This window comes from Pristiophorus japonicus, chromosome 5 (genome assembly GCF_044704955.1).
Source record: "Pristiophorus japonicus isolate sPriJap1 chromosome 5, sPriJap1.hap1, whole genome shotgun sequence".
Lineage (NCBI taxonomy): Eukaryota > Metazoa > Chordata > Chondrichthyes > Pristiophoridae > Pristiophorus > Pristiophorus japonicus.
In genome coordinates this window covers 252,027,074-252,047,537 of record NC_091981.1, presented here as the reverse complement: position 1 = coordinate 252,047,537, position 20,464 = coordinate 252,027,074, and the positions used below count along the sequence as shown (strand labels likewise).

The 20,464-nt window shown below is 44.8% G+C and overlaps 1 protein-coding gene across 6 annotated transcripts in view; it reads left to right on the top strand.

The window, feature by feature from the left end:
- Nucleotides 1–2,398: 2,398 nt before the first annotated feature.
- Nucleotides 2,399–20,464, top strand: part of LOC139264671 (partitioning defective 3 homolog) — a 984,694-nt gene continuing 966,628 nt past the window's right edge. For 5 of the 6 annotated variants that reach the window (XM_070881547.1, XM_070881545.1, XM_070881551.1 and 2 more), the window contains exon 1: nt 2,399–2,738. In XM_070881547.1, coding sequence (XP_070737648.1) covers nt 2,619–2,738 — 120 coding nt within the window. In that variant the 5' untranslated portion in view covers nt 2,399–2,618. The remainder of the gene's footprint in view (nt 2,739–20,464) is intronic. The other variant, XM_070881550.1, reaches the window with a different exon arrangement.

Genomic DNA, 20,464 nt, shown 5'->3' with positions numbered 1-20,464 from the left:
TGAGAGGGGATCTCATAGAAACTTACAAGATTCTGACGGGACTGGACAGGTTAGATGCGGGAAGAATGTTCCCGATGTTGGGGAAGTCCACAACCTAAGGACACAGTCTTAGGATAAGGGGTAGGCCATTTAAGACTGAGATGAGGAGAAACTTCTTCACTCAGAGTGTTGTTAACCTGTGGAATTCCCTACCGCAGAGAGTTGTTGATGCCAGTTCATTGGATATATTCAAGAGGGAGTTAGATATGGCTCTTACGGCTAAAGGGATCAAGGGGTGTGGAGAGAAAGCAGGAAAGGGGTACTGAGGGAATGATCAGCCATGATCATATTGAATGGTGGTGCAGGCTCGAAGGGTCGAATGGCCTACTCCTGCATCTATTTTCTATGTTTCTACTACACACTGTTAAACTAAACTGGTACTTAAAATGACTGCATCAATTCATTTGGGATGACACAGAAATCCAGTCGTATTCAAAGGTCTTGCTGGAAGAAAATTTAAGAGGTTTTTTAATGTTCTGATATTTTAATAGAGTAAATGGAGAGAAAGTATTCCTTCTGGTTGCGAACTGAGGAGGAGTCATCAATTTAAAATTGTCATTAAAGATTGAGGAGAGCGGGCAGGAGAAATGTCTTTAGTGGGTTGTTGGAGCATGGACTGCTTTGCCAGAGGGATGTCACAGCTGATACTTTCTCCCAACATCCCTGCAGAATCACTTTTCCAGGTGTCACTGCGTGCAGTCATCAACAGCAAAGACTGGCTGATTTATTTCCCACTCCCTGGGCTAGGATGCTGAGGTCAATCATTGTGCCCCTGATAATCATTCATCACATAGGCCAGCGGGGAGGAAGAACCTGGGAGTGTGGGAGTGACTGGGTGCAGTATTGCTTATTTAAAAAAAAATATGGCCCTGGGTACTGTCATGAATTATCTTTAGAAAAAAAAGACTTGATTTATATAGCTCCTTTTACGATTACCGGACGTCCCAAAATGTTTTACAGCCAATGAAGAACTTTTTGAAATGCAGTCACTGTTGTAATGTTGGGAAACGTGGCAACCAATTTGCGCACAGCAAGCTCCCACAAATAGCAATGAGATAATGACCAGATAATCTGTTTTTTTGAGTGATGTTGATTGAGGCATAAATATTGGCCAAGAGACAGGGTATAACTCCCCTGCTCTTCATCGAAATAGTGCTGCGGGATCTTTTATATGCGCCTGAGAGGGCAGACAGGTTAACGCCTCGTCCGAAAACGGCGCAGCGCTCCCTCAGCACTGCACCAGAGTGTCCGTTTAGATTTATGGTGCACAAGTCTGTGGAGTGGGACTATGAATCCACAACCTTCTGACTGAGAAGCGAGGAGTACTCATCATCATAGGCAGTCCCTCAAAATCGAGGAAGACTTGCTTCCACTCCAAAAGTGAGTTCTCAGGTGGCTGCGCAGTTAAATACGGGAATTACAGTCTCTGTCACAAGATGGGACAGAAGTCGTTGAAGGAAAGGGTGGGTGGGGAGTCTGGTTTGCCGCAGGCTCCTTCCGCTGCCTGCGCTTGCTTTCTGCATGCTCTCGGCGACGAGACTCAAGGTGCTCAGCGCCCTCCCGGATGCTCTTCTTCCACTTAGGGCGGTATTTGGCCAGACACTCCCAGGTATCGGTGGGGATGTTGCATTTTATCAAGGAGACTTTGAGGGTGTCCTTGAAACGTTTCCTCTGCCCACCTGGGGCTCGCTTGCCATGTAGGAGTTCCGAGTAGAGCGCTTGCTTTGGGAGTCTTGTGTTGTGCATGCGAACAATGTGGCCCGCCCAACGGAGCCGGTCGAATGTGGTCAGTGCTTCGATGCTGGGGATGTTGGCCTGATCGAGGACACTGACGTTGGTGCGCCTGTCCTCCCAGGGGATTTGCAGGATTTTATGGTATTTCTCCAGTGACTTGAGGTGTCGACTGTATATGGCCCACGTCTCTGAGCCATACAGGAGGGCGGGTATCACTACAGCCCTGTAGACCATAAGCTTGGTGCCAGATTTGAGGGTCTGATCTTCGAACACGCTCTTCCTCAGGCGGCCGAAGGCTGCGCTGGCGCACTGGAGGCGGTGTTGGACCTCGTCGTCGATGGCTGCCCTTGCTGCTAGTAGGCTCCCGAGGTATGGAAAGTGGTCCACGTTGAGAGGCCAGGGGTGCTACCCACTGATCCACAGCTGAAACAGACTGTTTTATATATATATATTTTGCGGGAGGGTTAAAGCCGAGCGTTGGATTTGCAGCGTATCAGGGCTGTGAAGGGCCAGAAAGACACTGGGTGGCGCCTTCAACGCTTGCCCGATTCAGGCTCTTTTTTTCCTCCAGGAAACACTGCGCTTGCCTTCGATACTCCACTCCCACAAATAGGAACAGGTGGCCGCGGGCAGGGCAGGCACACAAGCGCCGAGCGGGCCGCTCGCAGACACACACATACACACACTATGAAAGACACTGCATTGTGCAGGCCGAGGGCGGAATAAAAAAAAATTACCCCACCGAAGTTTGCAGCGTTGGAGGGAAAGCAAAAAGATCTTTCTTCACTGTTGGCTCTTCATTTCTGCCCCAGAGAGATTTTGTGTCGGTGTGTATATAAGGAGGAATGAAAGTGACCGTCTGCTTCGCGAGGACCAGGGTGGTTGTTCCGTGTGGCGATGGAGCCCTCACAGTGCACAGCCTGATCCAGCAAGCGGTGACCAGGTACCGCCGAGCCATCGCCAAGGTGAGCGGGGGAGAGGGAGGGAGCGGGCCGCCCGGCGACACAATGTAGCGAGCAATGTATCCAGAAACCAGCCGGCAGCAACATGGCGCTTCCTGATCTTCCTGCTGCAGACAAGGTTTCGCTTCTCACCCCCCCCCCCCCCCCCCCCTTGTATTTCAGGGAGGTAAGGCGGAGAGAGAAAAGTACCAAATCGCAGCCTCAAAGTTACTTTCCTCTCTCTCTCCTGCCTCCCTCCGCCCTCCCTCTCTTCATTTTCCTACCAAGTTTTTCCAAGTGGAAAGTTTATTCTTCCTTGTTGCTAACTTTGCCCCCCCCCCCCCCCCCCCCGCATCCCCTCTCTCGCACAAGGCGTTTTCACAACACACACATTTGGTGTGAAGTGAGGTGCAAATGAGGATTGGGAGGAGAAGGTGCTTCAACTCCAGCCCGAGGCTTTCCCAAGAACGGAGGCCTCGGAGAGCCTGTGGGACAGTATTTTGCCCAGAGTTTGCCTTCAATGTTTTCAGCACAGTTGTTCAGCCCGCAGAGCAGACACGCCACTGTGCAAAACCAAACGTCCATTTACTGAGGAGATCGCAATTCTGAACAAAGTTTTTTTTTCCTCTTCCATTTCGACTAAATCTTGTCACTCAGACGATTCCATTAGTTGGACCTCGTAATGTTGGTTCTTGGGGAACCAGGGGCAGGTTTTAATGTCCAAACAGAAATAACGCACGCAGGTTTATCCTCCGCAAACAGCAACCAAAACATTCATTTGTTGTACTTTAGATGGACACACTGCTTCCCTTTAACTGGTATCCATTTGTGATTTACATTCACCTCAATTACAGAAAATAAGTTGATCAGAATGACTCTCTAAATATGCTGCCGCATGCCTGTTACGTCGACCAGAGCTCACTTTCGTGTAAAAGTGTTAAAAACTGACGGGTAAACACCAGAAAGTTCTGTCCTGGACCTGAAAATGCACTTGAGTTGGATTTATCACATTTACATTTGCATATTAAGGGAATCAAGCGATATAGGGATTGTGCAGGAAGTCGAGTTGAGGTAGATGATCAATCAGCCATGATTTTATTGAATGGTGGAGCAGGCTCGAGGGGCCGAATGTCCTACTCGTGCTCCGATTTCTTATCATAGAATCATAGAAGTTTACAGCACGGAAGGAGGCCATTTCGGCCCATCGTATCCGTGCCGGCCATCAAGAGGCTATCCAGCCTAATCCCACTTTCCTACTCTAGGTCCGTAACCCTGCAGGTTAAGGCAGTTCAAGTGCACATCCAAGTACTTTTTAAATGTGGTGAGGGTTTCTGCCTCTACCACCCTTTCAGGCAGTGAGTTCCAGACCCCCACAACCCTCTGCGTGAAGAAATTTCCCCTCAAATCCCCTCGAAACCTTCTACCAATTACTTTAAATTTATGCCCCCTGGTTGTTGACCCCTCTGCTAAGGGAAATAAGCCCTTTCTATCCACTTTATCTAGGCCCCTCATAATTTTATACACCTCAATGAGATCTCCCCCACCCCAGCTTCTTCTGTTCCAAGGAAAACAAATCCAGCCTATCTAATCTGTCCTCATAGTTAAGATTCTCCACTCCCGGCAACATCCTCGTAAATCTCCTCTGTACCCTCTCCAGTACAGTCACGTCCTTCCTGTAATGCAGTGAGCAGAACTGCACGCAGTACTCTAGCTGTGGCCTAACCAGTGTTTTATACAGTTCAAGCATAACCCACCTGTTCTTATATTCTGTGCCTTGGCTAATAAAGGCAAGCATTCCTTATGCCGCCTTAACCGCCTTAACCACTTTATCCACCTGGCCTGCTACCTTCAGGGATCTGTGGACATGCAAAAAAAAAAAGAGCCTTGTAAATGTTTGGTGCGTCCCCCAGATCGGGGGGCCACAATTTAATGTTTTCGTTTCCTCCCAAAAGAGTTCTGTGGACATGCACTCCAAGGTCCCTTTGTTCCTCTACACTTCTCAATGTGTATTCCCTTTCCTTGTTAGCCCTCCCCAAATGCATTACCTGTACCTCACATTTCTCTGGGTTAAATTCCATTTGCCACCTATTTTCTATGTTTCTATGTTCTGCCCACCTGATCAGTTGATTGATATCTTCCTGCAGTCCGCAGCTTTCTTCTTCATTATCAACCACACAGCCTATTTTAGCATCATCTGCAAACTTCTTAATCATATCCCCTATATTCAAGTCTAGATCATTGATGCATATCACAAAAAGCAAGGGACCGAGTATTGAGCCCTGCAGAACCACACTGGAAACATCCTTCCAGTCATTAAAAACATCCATGTTCTTACATGTATTGGCAGTTTTCTGTTATTTTCAAAGTTAATGTACCTTTGTGTTCTAAAATTGTATGCAAAAGCCCATCCACTTTGCTGATACCACTCTTTCCGAGTGTACGATTTGCTCCAGCATAAATGCAGTGTAATTTTCACAAGCCAGTCCATTATCTTGAAGTGCTCCGAACAGTTGTGACCTGATACTGCATATTGCTATGTACAACTCTTAAAACTTGGCAAAATTATATCATTTCATTAGGGCAGTGCATGTTCTTTACTAATAGCAAATAGTATTTACAGTAGATATACAATAGCCTGATTTTTACATTTTGCTGCCGAATCAAGTTGGCACTTTGATGTGCTGAACTGAATGTCATCTCCAGTTGAACTGAAAGTGGAGGTTTGGGTCGGGTTGGGCAGTTCATTGATGAGAGGAATTAAATTGTCTGCTTTATGAATGGACTAACGTTTTGATCATTGGCAAGGCCCATAGGAGACTTAACATTAGATGTTAACAGAAGCCTGATTTAAATCTACCGCTTCACAGCGCCAGTCATAACTGCTGGTTAAGCATGTTTTATGTCCCTGGGTCATAATTGTGATTCATTTTGTGAATGTTTACATTACATGTGTGATTGTATTCTGGAATAGCTGCAAAGTATAACCATTGATAGTGTTTATATATGCAAGAGACATTCTAAAATATTTTAATAATTGGCTAAAAAAATGTTAACTTGAGATAAACTTTTGGATTGATTTTAAAGAATACTTTGACATACCCTTTGTGCTGTTATAATCCTTGCCACCCAGGTAGCAAGTATTCCAATGAGGTAGCATATGCCTATTGACATTTTGTAATGAGTCGTTCAATTTTAAACATGCCCTTATTTAGTAAACTTACTAGTATCTATTTCTAATATGGGAGAATCGAATTTTTTTATTGGTCTAACACAGGATAAAACATTGTAAGGGAATAAGGGGTTATTTGTCGTTGAGAGAAGAGGTGGGTGGGACTGGTTTGCCGCACGCTCCTTCCGCTGCCTGCACTTGACCTCTGCATGCTCTCGATGTTGAGACTCGAAGTGCTCAGTGCCCTCCCGGATGCACTTTCTCCACTTCGGGCGAACTTTGGCCAGGGACTCCCAGGTGTCAGTGGTGATGTTGCACTTCACCAGGGAGGCTTTGAGGGTGTCCTTGTAATGTTTCCGCTGCCCACCTTTGGCTCGTTCGCCATGAAGGAGCTCCGCATAGAGCACTTGCTTTGGGAGTCTCGAGTCTGGCATCCGAACTGTGTGGCCTGCCCAGTGAAGCTGATCGAGTGTGGTCAGTGCTTCAATGCTGGGGATGTTAGCCTGGACGAGGACACTGATGTTGGTGCGCCTGTCCTCCCAGGGGATTTGCAGGATCTTGCGGAGACATCGTTGGTGATATATCTCCAGCGACTTGAGGTGTCTTCTGTACATCATCCATGCCTCTGAGCTAGACAGGAGGGTGGGTATTACTACAGCCCTGTAGACCATGAGCTTGGTGGTAGATTTGAGGGTCTGGTCTTTGAACACTCTTTTCCTCAGGCGGCCGAAGGCTGCACTGGCACACTGGAGGCGGTGTTGAATCACCGCATCAATGTCTGCTTTTGTTGACGAGAGGCTCCCAAGCTATGGGAAATGGTCCACGTTGTCAAGGGCCTTGATGACTGGGGGGCAGTGCTTTACGGCGAGGACAGGTTGGTGGAGGACCTTTGTCTTATGGATGTTTAGCATAAGGCCCATGCTTTCATATGCCTCAGTAAATATATTGACTATATCCTGGAGTTCAGCCTCAGAATGTGCGCAGACGCAGGCATCATCCGCCTACTGTCGCTCAACGACAGAGGCTGGAGTGATCTTGGACCTGGCCTAGAGGCAGCATAGGTTAAACAGTTTTCCGCTGGTTCTGTAGTTTTGTTCCACTCCAGCGGGGAGCTTGTTGACTGTGAGGTGGAACATGGCAGCAAGGAAGATTGAGAAGAGGGTTGGGGCGATGACGCAGCCTTGCTTGACTCCGGTCCGGTCGTGGATTGGGTCTGTAATGGATCTGTTGGTAAGGATCACGGCCTGATGTCGTTGTGGCGCAGGCGAAGGATGTTGACAAACTTTTGGGGGCATCCGAAACGGAGGAGGACGCTCCATAGACCCTCGCGGTTGACAATGTCAAAGGCCTTTGTAAGGTCGAAGAAGGCCATGTATAAGGGCTGGCGCTGCTCCCTGCATTTTTTCTGCAGCTGTCGCGCTGCAAAGATCATGTCCATTGTGCCCCGTAAGGGACGAAATCCGAACTGTGACTCCAAGAGGAGCTCCTCGGCCACAGGGAGAAGACGGTTGAGGAGAACTCTGCAACAACTTTCCCAGTGGCTGATAGCAGGGCTGTAGTTGCCGCAGTCGGACTTGTCCCCTTTTTTAAAGATGGTCATGATCACTGCTTCTCTGAGATCTCCCGGCATGCTCTCCTCCCTACAAATGAGAGAGATGAGGTCATGTATCCATGCCAACAGCACCTCTCCGCCATACTTTAGCGCCTCAGCAGGTATTCCATCCGCACCCGTTTCACTGAGTTGGTGGCAGGTCACATGCTGCGGGATGGAGTCAAGAACACTCGAGTCAAACGCAGAGCCTCGATTGAGGAGATCTTAGAAGTGCTACTTCCAGCGGGCCATGACAGCCTTGATGAGTGTTTCCCCGTTCTTGGCCAGCAGTGGGGTGGGGGCCTTGGGAGTTTGGACCATAGGTGACCTTGACTGCGATGAAAAATCCTCGCATATTGTGGCTGTCAGCCAGTTGTTGTATCTCGTGCTTTCTCCATCCACCACCTGTTCTTTGGGTCCCGGGCTTTTTGTTGAACCTCAGCTGTGAGCCGTCTGTAATGTTGCTTTGCTGCTCCCAAGTTGCGTTGTTGCTTGAGGCTCGGAAATGCTCTCCGCTTGCGATCTATTAGTTCTTGGATTTCCTGATCATTTTCATCAAACCAATCCTGGTGTTTTCTGGTTGAGTGACCAAGTGTCTCTTCACAGGCACTGATTATGGAGGCCTGGAGGGCAGACCAAGCGCTTGGGGCATTCAACATCTCCGGGTCATCAAGGCACGCCAGGTTAACTGTGAGGCGCTGGCTGTATAGGGCTCTCTTAGCTGGGTCTTTAAGTGCCACGGCATTGACTTTTTTGCGGCACTGCTTCTGCTGTCCCCTCTGCTTTGGGGCTATGTTGATGTCGATGATGGATCGGATTAGGCGGTGGTCCGTCTGGCAGTCGTCAGCTCCTGTCATGGCGCGGGTGATGCGCACATCCTTGCGATCCCTGGCTTGAATGATGACATAGTCAAGCAGGTGCCAGTGTTTGGAGTGAGGGTGTTGCCACGATGCCTTGTATTTGTTCCTCTGGGAGAACAGGATGTTGATGATGAGTTCGTGTTCTAGACATTTTGACAGGAGTAGGGTACCGCTGGAGTTAGCTTTCCCTACCCCCTCTCTGCCAATCACACCTTCCCAGAGGGCTGTGTCCCTGCCGACCCTGACGTTGAAGTCACCAAAGGAGGATCAATTTGTCGCCCGCCGGGATGCGGGACAAGGATGTTTCGAGGTTGGAATAAAAACCCTCTTTGGTCTCATCCATTGCATCGAGTGTTGGGGCGTATGCACTGATGACTGTGGTGCATTGGTTCCGGGATAGGGCGAGTCCTATTTACAGGTAGCACTTTAACGGGTCCCTTGAAATGGCTAAAAACACTTCACATACATTTAATTACCTTTTGAAGTGCAGGCACTGTTGATATCTAGATAAATGTGGCAGTTGTTTTGCACATAGACTCACAAACAGTAATGAGATGAACAATTAATCTATTTCTTGTGGTATTGGTTGAGGAAAATCTGTTGAACAATTGAGGAGACCTTACTGCTCTTGTTCGACTAGGCAGACTTAATGCTTGGTTGACTATCTCAACTGAAGACTAGCGCCTCTGGCAATATCATGCTCCCTCGGTACTACACTGACCTGTTAGTCTAGATTATGTGCAAATATCCTGCAGTGGTGTTTGAGTTCTCAACTGTCTGACTTGGGTGGGAATATGATGTGCAGTTTTGGGTACCCCATTATAGAAAGAATATTGGATCCATGGAAAAGGTGCAGCATAGATTCACTGGGAAGATAAGAGGATGTAGTTGTGTAGAGAGACTTGAAAAAAATGGAGTTGTATTTATTGGAACAAAGAAGATTCTAATTTTTATGATTTGAGTGTTTAAATAGTGAAAGATTATTTTCACTGGCTGGTGAACTGGTAAGAAGGGTTCATCATTTTTAGGATGCGCAAAGCATCATAGTGGAGGGGATTGGAAATAACTTCATGCAAAGCATGTTACATAGAATTATATTGAATTTGCACCAAAGAAACAGGCCATTTGCCCAACCGGTCTATGCGCTCCACACGAGCCTCTTCTCACCCTACTTCATCAAACCCGATCATTATATCCTTCCACATGTTTAAACTACGGAATGCCTTGCCACAAGTAGCCTTTGACAATGAGTTAGTCTCAAGATTTAAGAGAGAATTAGACAAAAGCTCGACCAAGGGAAAAACATTGAAGATCAGCTGTGATATCTGATATGTCCACATAGCTTGCCAACTGTCTCATATAGGATCACGTGAAGAATGCCACTTGGGCAGATACCAGCTGACTACCACAGCATAAATCATCATCCTCAGGAGAGGTGGCAAAACGTCTCAACAGTGGAGTGCTTTGCTGAATATTTGTTTTGAAGAAAACTATGCTGAGAACCATTTAGTTGGATAAACAGCAGTGTTGATAACTAAATAAGTACCGTCTGCTAGAATTAATATTCAAGTCATCTCTTTGTCAGTGCAAATCTGATCTCCGTGGATCTCCATCTTTTTGCTGTAGGGAACATAATAGATGGTTTATTTGCTTTAAATTGGCCAAAATGTAGCAAACTATTGTCAGTATAGTAGATACTTCCATTTACTTGGTTGTTTGGTGTGTTTAAGGAAACATGTTGGTAAGTTTTGTGTTTGCCGAATTGAGTTTCTGAATTTGGATATGGCACTCAGTTTTGATTTTACAGAATAATTCAAACTTCAAATCGCTGTGCTAAGAATCCAAAATTTGCTATCCAGAGTAGATTAACTCCATGAAATACGCCATAATGGTATTTCTACACTTGAGACCATTGTTTGTGAACTTGCTGGTTTGGTTTTTAAGTATGCTTGAAAATGGAACTCTCCCACACTGATGACTGTTCTCACTGTCTGCATTGTTTTCATATGCCACAATATCTGATAACCATACTCCTGGATACGAATCACTGGTAGGATGATCTTTTAGCCATGTATTTTTACTCCTTTTTGTTTTTCTTTTTATGTGTTTTGCAATATCTTGGCTCAACAAAACCAGCAGTTTATCAAATATTCACTTCAGCTGCACGGTTGTTTGGCAGTGGAAAGAGCGATCACCAACCCCCATATTAATTCAGGCGTTGTCTTACAGTTTGTTCCTGGATCACACTTTAGTTGCTCAGACTTTCTGGTTTTTCTCATTAATTTCACCATTTGGGATTGGATTTATTGGCTATTAGTTAGCTACAAAACATGTAACTGTTATATTTTACGTCTCCTGTTGATGTTGTCTATCAACGTATATTGCATATAATAAAAATGTCTTGTGTTTAGAGCACACCATATATTGACTTTTGGGATCTTGAGCTCCATTCCAGCCCAGAAGGATAGCTACAAGGGTCCGAAGTGAAATCAACTTGGGCAATCTCAACTTGGTTCATAGTGGCCATGGACGCACAGCATGGAACATTTATTGACAATCTCATTCATAAAGGCCCCACATTGCTAATGTGGGAAGTGGAGGTGATCAGCATTAAAATCTAGTGCCGAATGTACTTTCTGTTGTTACATGCTGTTCCTCAGTTTGGAGCAATGGCGGATAAATGGAGTTGGCTACAGATCAGGCATGATCTAATTGAATGGGGAGCAGGCTTGAGAAGCTGATTGGCTTATTCCTGTTCCTATGGTCACCTGTTTAATATTGTACCATATAGTATTTTGAATCATCTCTTGAAACATGATGTTTAGGGGGTTGGTGGAAAGATGTTCTCTAATATCTTCAAGGAATAGCCAATATTTTTTTGAAAGTTAATTACGTAGCAATATTGAAGACTTGAATTTGTTCAAATGGATAATGGCATGAAACATCTGGGCATATGCATGGGAATATAATTAGGAAAAATGTAATGTAGTTAAACCATCAGTCCTGTTCCTTCCAATAACCTTGTCTAATTCCCACTATCAAGGACTATCCATTTTATTTATTCTCGCAATGGTGACTAACTGTAGGTAATACCAAAATAAGGACTTTGTGGCATTATTCATGTCCGTTTTCCTTATCCTCCCTGGGTAGTCCAGCAGGACTTTCAGATAACAATCAGACATTACAGTCTTCTTCATTCAACAATGGCCAGATGTATTCATCAGATGATCTGTGATCGTCACGTTTTGCCATCTTGCATTGCGTTACATAGTATTTGCAGCACAGAAACAGGCCATTCGGCCTAACGGGTCCACGGCGGTGTTTATATTCCACACGAGTCTCCTCCCACCCTTCTTCATCTAACTCCATCAACATATCTCTCTCTTTCTTTCTCCCTCATGTGTTTATGTAGCAACCCCTTAAATGCATCAATACTAGTCCCATCAACTACTCCATGTGGTAGTGAGTTCACATTCTAACCACTCTCTAGGTAAAGACGTTTCTCCTGCATTCCCTATTGGATTTATTAGTGACTATTTTATATTTATGGCCCCAAGTTCTGGTCTCCTTTACAAGTGGAAACCTTTTCTCTATGTCTAAGCTATCAACATCTTTCATAATAAAGACCTCGAATGAAAAGAGCCCCAGCCTGTTTAATCTTTCCTGATGGGTATAATCTCTCAGTTCTGGTATCATCCAAGTAAATCTTGTTGGCACTTTCTTCAGTGCCTCTCTATCCTTTTTATAATCTAATATGGAGACCAGAACTATTCACAATACTCCAAATGTGGTCTAACCAGAATTCTATATAAGTTTAATATAGCTTCTCTGCTTTTCAATCCTGTCCCTCTAGGAATGAACCCTTGTGCTTGGTTTGCTTTTTTATGGCCGTATTCACCTGTTTGATTACTTTTAATCATTTGTGCATCTGTATCTCCCAGATCCCTCTGCTCCTCTACTCCATTTAGACACTTGTGTACGTGGCTTTATTCTTCCTCCCAAAATGTGTCATCTATGTTGAAATTAATTTGCCAATTATATGCCCATTCGAAAAGTTTATTAACGTCTTCCAGCATTTTGTCACAGTCCTTCTCAAAGGTGAATTCAAATGAGCAAAAAATAAAATGCAGAGTCATACTGCACAAACAGTACCAATAGTAAAAAGATAGTATTGTAAGAGGTGCGCTACATTCTTTAAATTAAGTTATACTCCACATTAATGGAACAGACGCAGTGAAAGATGCATATACTGAGCACGTTTCTGAATCCCTTTAATGGAGTATTTGAACAGTCTGAAGGTATTGTTGGAGGATTAACAGTCAGGTGGTCTTTCAAAATGAGTAAATTAATTTTCTGCCGTCTGTTTTTGTCATGTGTTGATTAATTCTTGCACCTCTTATAGCTGTTTAGGGCTTGTTTGATTCTGCAGGCAGTATTAGTTATTACTATCGGGAATTTAAATTTTAACTGTGGAGCAGCAGAATCATCATTCTCATTTGCCCTTTGTATTATTTCAAAATAATTTTAAATGATTTACAACAGCATCAGTAAAGTACATAAAATCTAATAACAATAAACTGATTGTGGCTTCTATGTTCATACCCAGTGTTCCTGATTTTGGGGTTGGTCTTATTCATAAAACATTGCTTCACGGGCGATACAGTGCGCAATATTTAAAAATAAATAACTAAATGAATTTGACAGCACTGGACATTTTCATTAGGAACAGTCAGTGACGAGAGGCAATTCTGCTCATCCAGCACCATAACTCTTCCATTCCAGCATCTAACTTTTCTACCATATAAACTCAATTTTGGTAGTATATATTATTGACAGCTAGTGGAAAGGAAACAGGTTTCTTTTTCAGAGCTTCCCTTTTGGAGGTTACTTTTCTTTGTATTTATAACACATACTATATTGTACAGTTGAGTTTGTGATCATTGAGGAATGTCATTGCAAAAACTTGTCTGTGCTACTTATTATTTGAAGTCTGCTTCAGAGCCTGTTTGATTCCCTATGTTGAGGATTGTTTTCCTTTGGAAATCCTGTTCCAATGGCATTACAGGATGCAAGAGTTGGAAACTCGCTGGACTGTGTCGGAGTTAAGTCTTATAGTAGTCTGCAATGTACAAGAGCAGGAGAAACTTACTTCTGATGAAGATGCTTTTAAACGTACAGTTGGAATTCTGATAGAGATCAGATCTCTTGAACAGTGGGAGCAAAGCTCAAGTCGCTAATGAAAACCATCTGAAGCAGCTAAATTATATTTACAAATTTAACTCTCTCATTGCTGTTTGCTGCTCACATTAGCTGGAAGTTCTGTTTAGATCATTTGGTTAGTATGCCTAACCATTAAACAACAGAGAAGGGTTATATTAATATTGTGTGTGTGATAATTGTTTGGAAAGGAAAATCCACAAACTGGCTTTCTGCTTTCCCTCACTTGTAGAGAACTGCCTGCTCTCAGCGAGGTGCTGACCCCCAACAGCATGGATAAGGAATATAACGATTTGCGGAAAATGTGACACATTCGTGTGAACAACAGTCTACCCAGTACGATCTTGTAGCCCACAAATGAATGTACCTTTTGAATATTTGTTTATTTAAAAAAAAATGTAAATGTGCATAAGATTGCAAATTGTGCTACTGTGTTGTATTGGCATGTCAGTAATGCAGTTTGCTAATGTTCTGCACTGCAGGGTGACATGATGCAAGTGTGTTGCCATGACTTTGCCCCACAACATTCCTAACATTGGGAAGGCATCAACTGGATGGGAGGCCCTTTTTCCACAGACAGGGAAGGGAAGCAAAATGGAGTTAACCATGTCTCTCTCTTTGAACCTTTTTACAGACTAATATTGACGCATTTGTCTGTTCATCCTTTTGACCATCGAGTGAGAAGGGACATGTCTGGCATTGAAGGGGGAATGATGTGAATTATTCAAGATTACGGGGACATAAAATTGATTGTAGAAAAATTGTACATCTGGGAAATGTCATTACTGAAGAGATGTGACAAATTCCTGGGAATTGCCTGCCGAAACCATGACACATTGCTCAACAAACTGATTCCTTTTGTTATAAGCCTTTCTGTGAACAAGAATTTTGATTAGAGCAATATTTTCTTCTAACACTTGCTAGTGTTAGTGTAGAATGTACATTTTTAGCTTTCTGTGGGATTAGTATTTGGACACTGAACATATTTAAAAAAAAAAAAATGAAATTGGGTGGTAATACTTTGAATATTTTATGAAGAAAACTGGTAACTGGATTATTGTGGATTTAATGTAGTTTAGTGCAATTTTTTCCGTTGTGTTCTTTAAGGGTTTATAATTATTGAGGTTGTACTGTCTATATTAAAAGGCCAGGTTATCCATTTTGCAGTTAATGTTTTTGATCTAGGAATGCGAGACACCACGTTCTACAATATGGGCATTGGCTTGTTTGTCCTCCAGAAAATTATGCCTCGAGAAGGACCACTGGAATTGGTGCTTAAATCTACTTTCATATCGGTGAAATACCTGGTCTATGAGTCTGCTGCCAAGATAAGAGAGCTAGATGTAATAGTGTATATGCCAGGAGCGGGCTTGCTGACTCCAGTGTCCTGGAATTTGAACTAAAGCAAAGGCAGAATAAAAGCCGCCTCAGTCAGATTTTGTTTTATGCCAAGAACACTAGAACTGCCGAGACTCCACCTCAACGCGAACATTCTGTATATTTTAAAAAGAATCTGCCTAAAATGCCATTAGCAAAGCTTTTCCTGACAAGGGAACAATCTTCCTGACTGTTATTGCCTGAAGCTCTGCAGACAAGGGATAGTTATTCAAACATTGGGTTTACCATCACTTTCCATGTTAGGGTTGTTGGAATATGTTCTTGGCTATGGGAAATCTATTTGCACCTTTTTAGGCTGGATTCTGTAGACTGACATCTGTGAGCTGGTTCCCTTTATTCTAGTGGCAGAATTGCAGAAAAAGACTAGCTCTGCGATTATGCTGCCATAATAAGGGAGTTGGAATTAGTAGTACAGGTATAAGTGCCAAAAATCATCACTGTATACACACCTGAAATCATGGCAGGGTCATCAGTAGTGCCATCAATTGACACTTACTCAGCAGTAACCAGCCTATTGACATTCAGTTTGGGTTCCAGTAGAACCATACTGATCCAGACCTCATCACAACTTTAATCCAGACATTAATGCAAGAGTTTAGTGCCAGACGAGAGGTGAGGATAGCTGTCCTCGACATCAAGGCAGCATTCGACTGAGCCATCAAGGGGCCCCAGCAAAACCCAACAGAAAAACCCTCAAGTCACTGGAGCCATACCTGATTCAAAGAAAGGTGGCTGTGGTGGTTGGAGGCCAGTCATTACAGCCCCAGCACATCACTGCAGGAGTTCCTCGTGGAAGCATCTTCAACCCGACCATGTTCAGGTACTTCATCAATTACCATTCTCCATAAGGCCAGGAGTGGGGCTGATGAGTCCGAAGTGTTCAGCTCGATTAATAACAGCCCATGAGCTATATGGACACTGGCAACAAGAGTAGGGCTGAGATTGGGTACGCTGTGCTGAGTGACTCACCACCCTCATCGACCAGGCTAAAATCAGGAATGTGATGGAATATTCGCTACTGGCCTGCATGGGTTCAGCCACAATACTTGAGAACCACCCAGGGGAGGGCAGTTTGTTTGGTCAGTCACTGCCACTAGACTCTGTGTGCACCTCTTCCATTACTGGTGAACCGTGGCTATAGTGTGAATGATGTACAGGATGCACGTCGGCAGCTCATCAAGCTTACTTGGACACCATCTCCCTCCTCTTCAATAGCAGCAATGTCATGGGAACACCACCATGTTCCCCTCCCAAGTTCCCCTCCAAGACACAGACCATCCTGACTTACACATCTATTGCCATTCCTTTGTCGTCATCACTGGGTCAGTATCCTGGAATGCTCTCTCTCATGCCATTGCGAGAATATCATCCGCACAGGACTGTAGTAGTTCAAGGTCTACCCACTCCCCTCCTCCAGATATTCATCTGCCCGAAGCCTTTGGCAATTTCTGGCGGTGACCAGGTTACTGAAGCACCACATGGCACTCAGTGTTGACTGTTCATTGCTAGTACTGTCTATTGTCATTACCGGAGCAGGTTTTAACACCTGACCTGATACAGAGAACAAAAATAATAAACCCTAATATACAAAGCAAATATTGTACCCCGTTGCAGTAACTACTATAAATGCAACTTTTCTCTCTGCCTGTCTGCAAGGGTCCATCATTGTTTGTAGAATCATAGAAATTTACAGCACAGAAGGAGGCCATTCGGCCCACTGGCTGAAAAAGAGCTGGACAGCCGAATCCCACTTTCCAACTCTTGGCCCGTAGCCTTGTAGGTTATGGCACTTCTCAAGCGTATCCAAGTACTTTTTAAATGCTAAGAGGGTTTCTGCCTCTACCACCCTTTCAGGTAGTGAGATCCAGACCCCCACCACCCTCTGGGTGAAAAACATTTCTCCTCAACTCCCCTCTAATCCTTCTACTAATTGCTTGAAATCTATGTACCCTGGTTATTTACCTCTGCTGGGGAAAATGGGTCATTCCTATCCACTATATCTAGGCCCCTCACAATTTTATACACTTCAATTAAATCTCCACCCCACCTCCTCTATTTCAAAGGAAACAACCCCAGCCTATCCAATCTTTCCTCGTAGCTAAAATTCTCCAGTCTTGGAAACAACCTCGTAAATCCCTTCTGTAAATCACTCTGGGCGGCAATTGCACTGGAGCAGCTTCTGCTCGCCTGCCATAATTTAGACGGAAGAGCTACAGAAACCCCAGTTAAGTGTTCATGCTGTTTTACTGGGATTTCTGCAGTTCTTTTGCAGATGTTAAGGCAGATAATTGGGAGGACCTACATGGAAATGAACTCTTTTCCTTCCCCTTACTTTTTCCTTTTCCACCTCTTTCTATTGAATGTTTTTCACCTTTTGTTTTATTGAAAGCATTGACTCCTTGTTGGGCACCCAGTACCTTGTGATCATTGACAGTGAGTGCCAACAGACTATTTGATTGCGGATGTCATCACAGCTGTGCGCGAGCCTATCCTCAGCAAAATAAGTCCACATGATAGCAATTCCAGCAATGGCCACTGGGACTGCATTTCAAGTCTGAATGTTTCCAGGTCCGTGCTGTCTTAATTGGCTGAATACCCTAATTTTTTTCTCTTTTTTTTAACTCTACAATTTTAAATTGTACCTGTAAATCAAGTGCCCCCTGGTTGCGGAGGGTGGAGGGGCACTAAAACCGACACAATTAAACAAACTACATTTTGGACAGTCAACTGGATCAAATTAAAATTTGGTTGCCAGGGGTGATGATGCACTCCAGTCGCTCCGGCGCTCACCTCTTGCGGAAGGCTGCGAGCGTACTGGTGGACACCACGTGCTCCATCTCCAGAGACACCCTGGCTCGGATGTAACCGCGGAAGAGAGGCAGGCAGTCGGGCTGAACGACCGTCCGCTGCCTGGACCGGTTGATGGCCACTTGGTCATGCCCAGGAGCAGTCCTACAAGGAGGCCTTCCGACCTGCCCGATCCCCTCTGCACAGGGTGCCCAAAGATCAGGAGTGTGGGACTGAAGCTGAATACCCTAATTATCTTAACTCTCTAAGAAAGTGACCTTTTTAGTTGTTTCAAAGAAAGAAAGACTTGTATTTATATAGCGCCTTTCAAACCTCAAGATGTCCCAAAGCGCATTATTGCCAATGAAGTGCAAAGTGAAATTCTCTACCAGGAACGTTAGCATAGTGAAAATGTTACTGGACTAGTAATCCAGAGGCCTGATGTAATGATCGTAATGAGACATGAGTTCAAATCCCACCATGGCAGCTGGGGAATTTGAATTCAGTTAATTAAATAAATCTGGAATAAAAAGCTAGTATTAGTAATGGTGACCATGAAACTAACGGATTGCCATTTAAAAATCCATCTAATGCTGTTTAGGGAGGGAAATCTGTCGTCCTTACCTGGTCTGGCCTATATGTGACTTCAGACCCACATCAATGTGGTTGACTCTTAACTGTCCTCTGAAATGGCCTAGCGAGCCTTTCAGTTCTAACAAAGAACAGCGGTTCAAGAAGGCAGCTCACCACCACCTTCTCGAGGGCAATTAGGGATGCGCAATAAATACTGTCCCTGCCAGTGATGCCCACATCCCATGAACTAATAAATAAATAGCTTCTTAAAATATTGTATTCCCTATGTTTTTGGTAAGTGTCATGCCTTGCTGGCTCTGGATCTCCAATTACTACATAATCCCAGCAGCTGTCTATTGCTGCATCACTTTGATTTACCACATTATTGCAGTTTGAATTTATAACCACACCATGTTTCTAGCACTAGATATCTAGCCAGTTTCTTTTGCTTGAAAATACTGCATGCTATCTTTCATTAAAACCTGATCAGGACGAAGTGAAATGGATTGGGAATTCATCTATGTAGGGACCAATAACCATGCGCACTGCACCAAATAAAGATGTAATAAATTGGAGGTTATTGGCACAGTTAAAAGAAAGGACTTGCATTTATTTTGTGCCTTTCACAGCCTCGGGACACCTCGAGGGACTTCACAACCAACAAAGTACTTTCGAAGTGTAGTCACTGTTGTAATGTGGGGAAATGCAGGAGCCAACTTATGCACAGCAAGGTCCCACAAATACCAATGAGTTACATGACTGGATAATCTGTTTGTGATTTTGCTTAAGCAGTTTAATGGCCAGGTATATTTTCCATCCACTTCAGAGGGTGGTTTAATGTCTCATCCGTTCAAGTAATGATACACATCACTCTGGATGCCAGACCAGTGTACCACAAAGCCAGAGCACTGCCGTATGTGATGCGTGAGAAAATTGAGAGTGAATTGGACAGGCTGCTCAGAGAGGGCATAATTTCGCCCATTGAATTCAGTGACTGGGCAAGTTCCATCGTTCCTGTCCTTAAAGCGGATGGCTCGGTCAGGATCTGTGGCGACTACAAAGCCACCATCAACCGAGTGTCGCTGCAGGACCAATACCCGCTCCCGAGAGCGGAGGACCTTTTTGCCACGTTGGCAGGTGGCAAGCTATTCACTAAGTTGGACCTCACTTCAGCCTACATGACTCAGGAAGTGGCTGACCACCATCACCATCTATAACAGGTGTCCGTTTGGCATTCGTTCAGCGGCCGCAACCTTGCAGAGGAACATGGAAAGCTTGCTCAAATCCATTTCCGGCACAATCGTATTCCAAGACGACATCCTAATAACGGGTCGAGACACCGAGGAACACCTTCACAACCTGGAGGAGGTGCTACGCCGACTGAACCGGGTAGGCCTGCGGCTGAAAAAGGCCAAGTGTGTGTTTTTGGCCCCAGAGGTCGAGATTTTAGGCTGGAGGGTTGCTGCATACGGGATCCGGCCTACCGAATCCAAAATGGAGGCGATCCGTCGTGCGCCCCGACCCGGCAACACATCGGAGTTGCGATCATTCCTGGGACTTTTGAACTATTTCGGGAACTTTCTGCCGAACTTAAGCACATTGTTGGAGCCGTTACCTGTGCTCCTGTGTAAGGGTTGTGACTGGTTCTGGGGGGACTGTCAGGAACGGGCTTTCAACAGGGCGCGGAACCTGCTTTGTTCTAACAAACTGTTGACTTTGTCTGACCCCTGTAAAAAAAAAAAAAAACTAGTTTTAACATGCGATGCATCATCATACGGGGTTGGGTGTGTGTTGCAGCAGGGAAATGATGATGGCCGACTACAACCGGTGGCTTATGCCTCCAGGTCGCTCTCCCAGGCAGAGCGTGGGTACGGCATGGTCGAAAAGGAAGCACTCGCTTGCGTTTATGGGGTGAAAAAGATGCACCAGTATCTTTTCGGCAGACCATTCGAGTTAGAAAAGGATCACAAGCCGTTAACAACCCTGTTGTCCGACAGCAAGGCTGTCAATGCCAATGCGCCAGCTCACATACAGCGATGGGCTCTCACGCTGGCTGCGTATGACTACACCATACGGCACCGACCAGGCACTGAAAATTGCGCTGACGCGCTCAGCAGGCTCCCACTGGCCACCACTGAGGGGGTGTCGGAGCAAA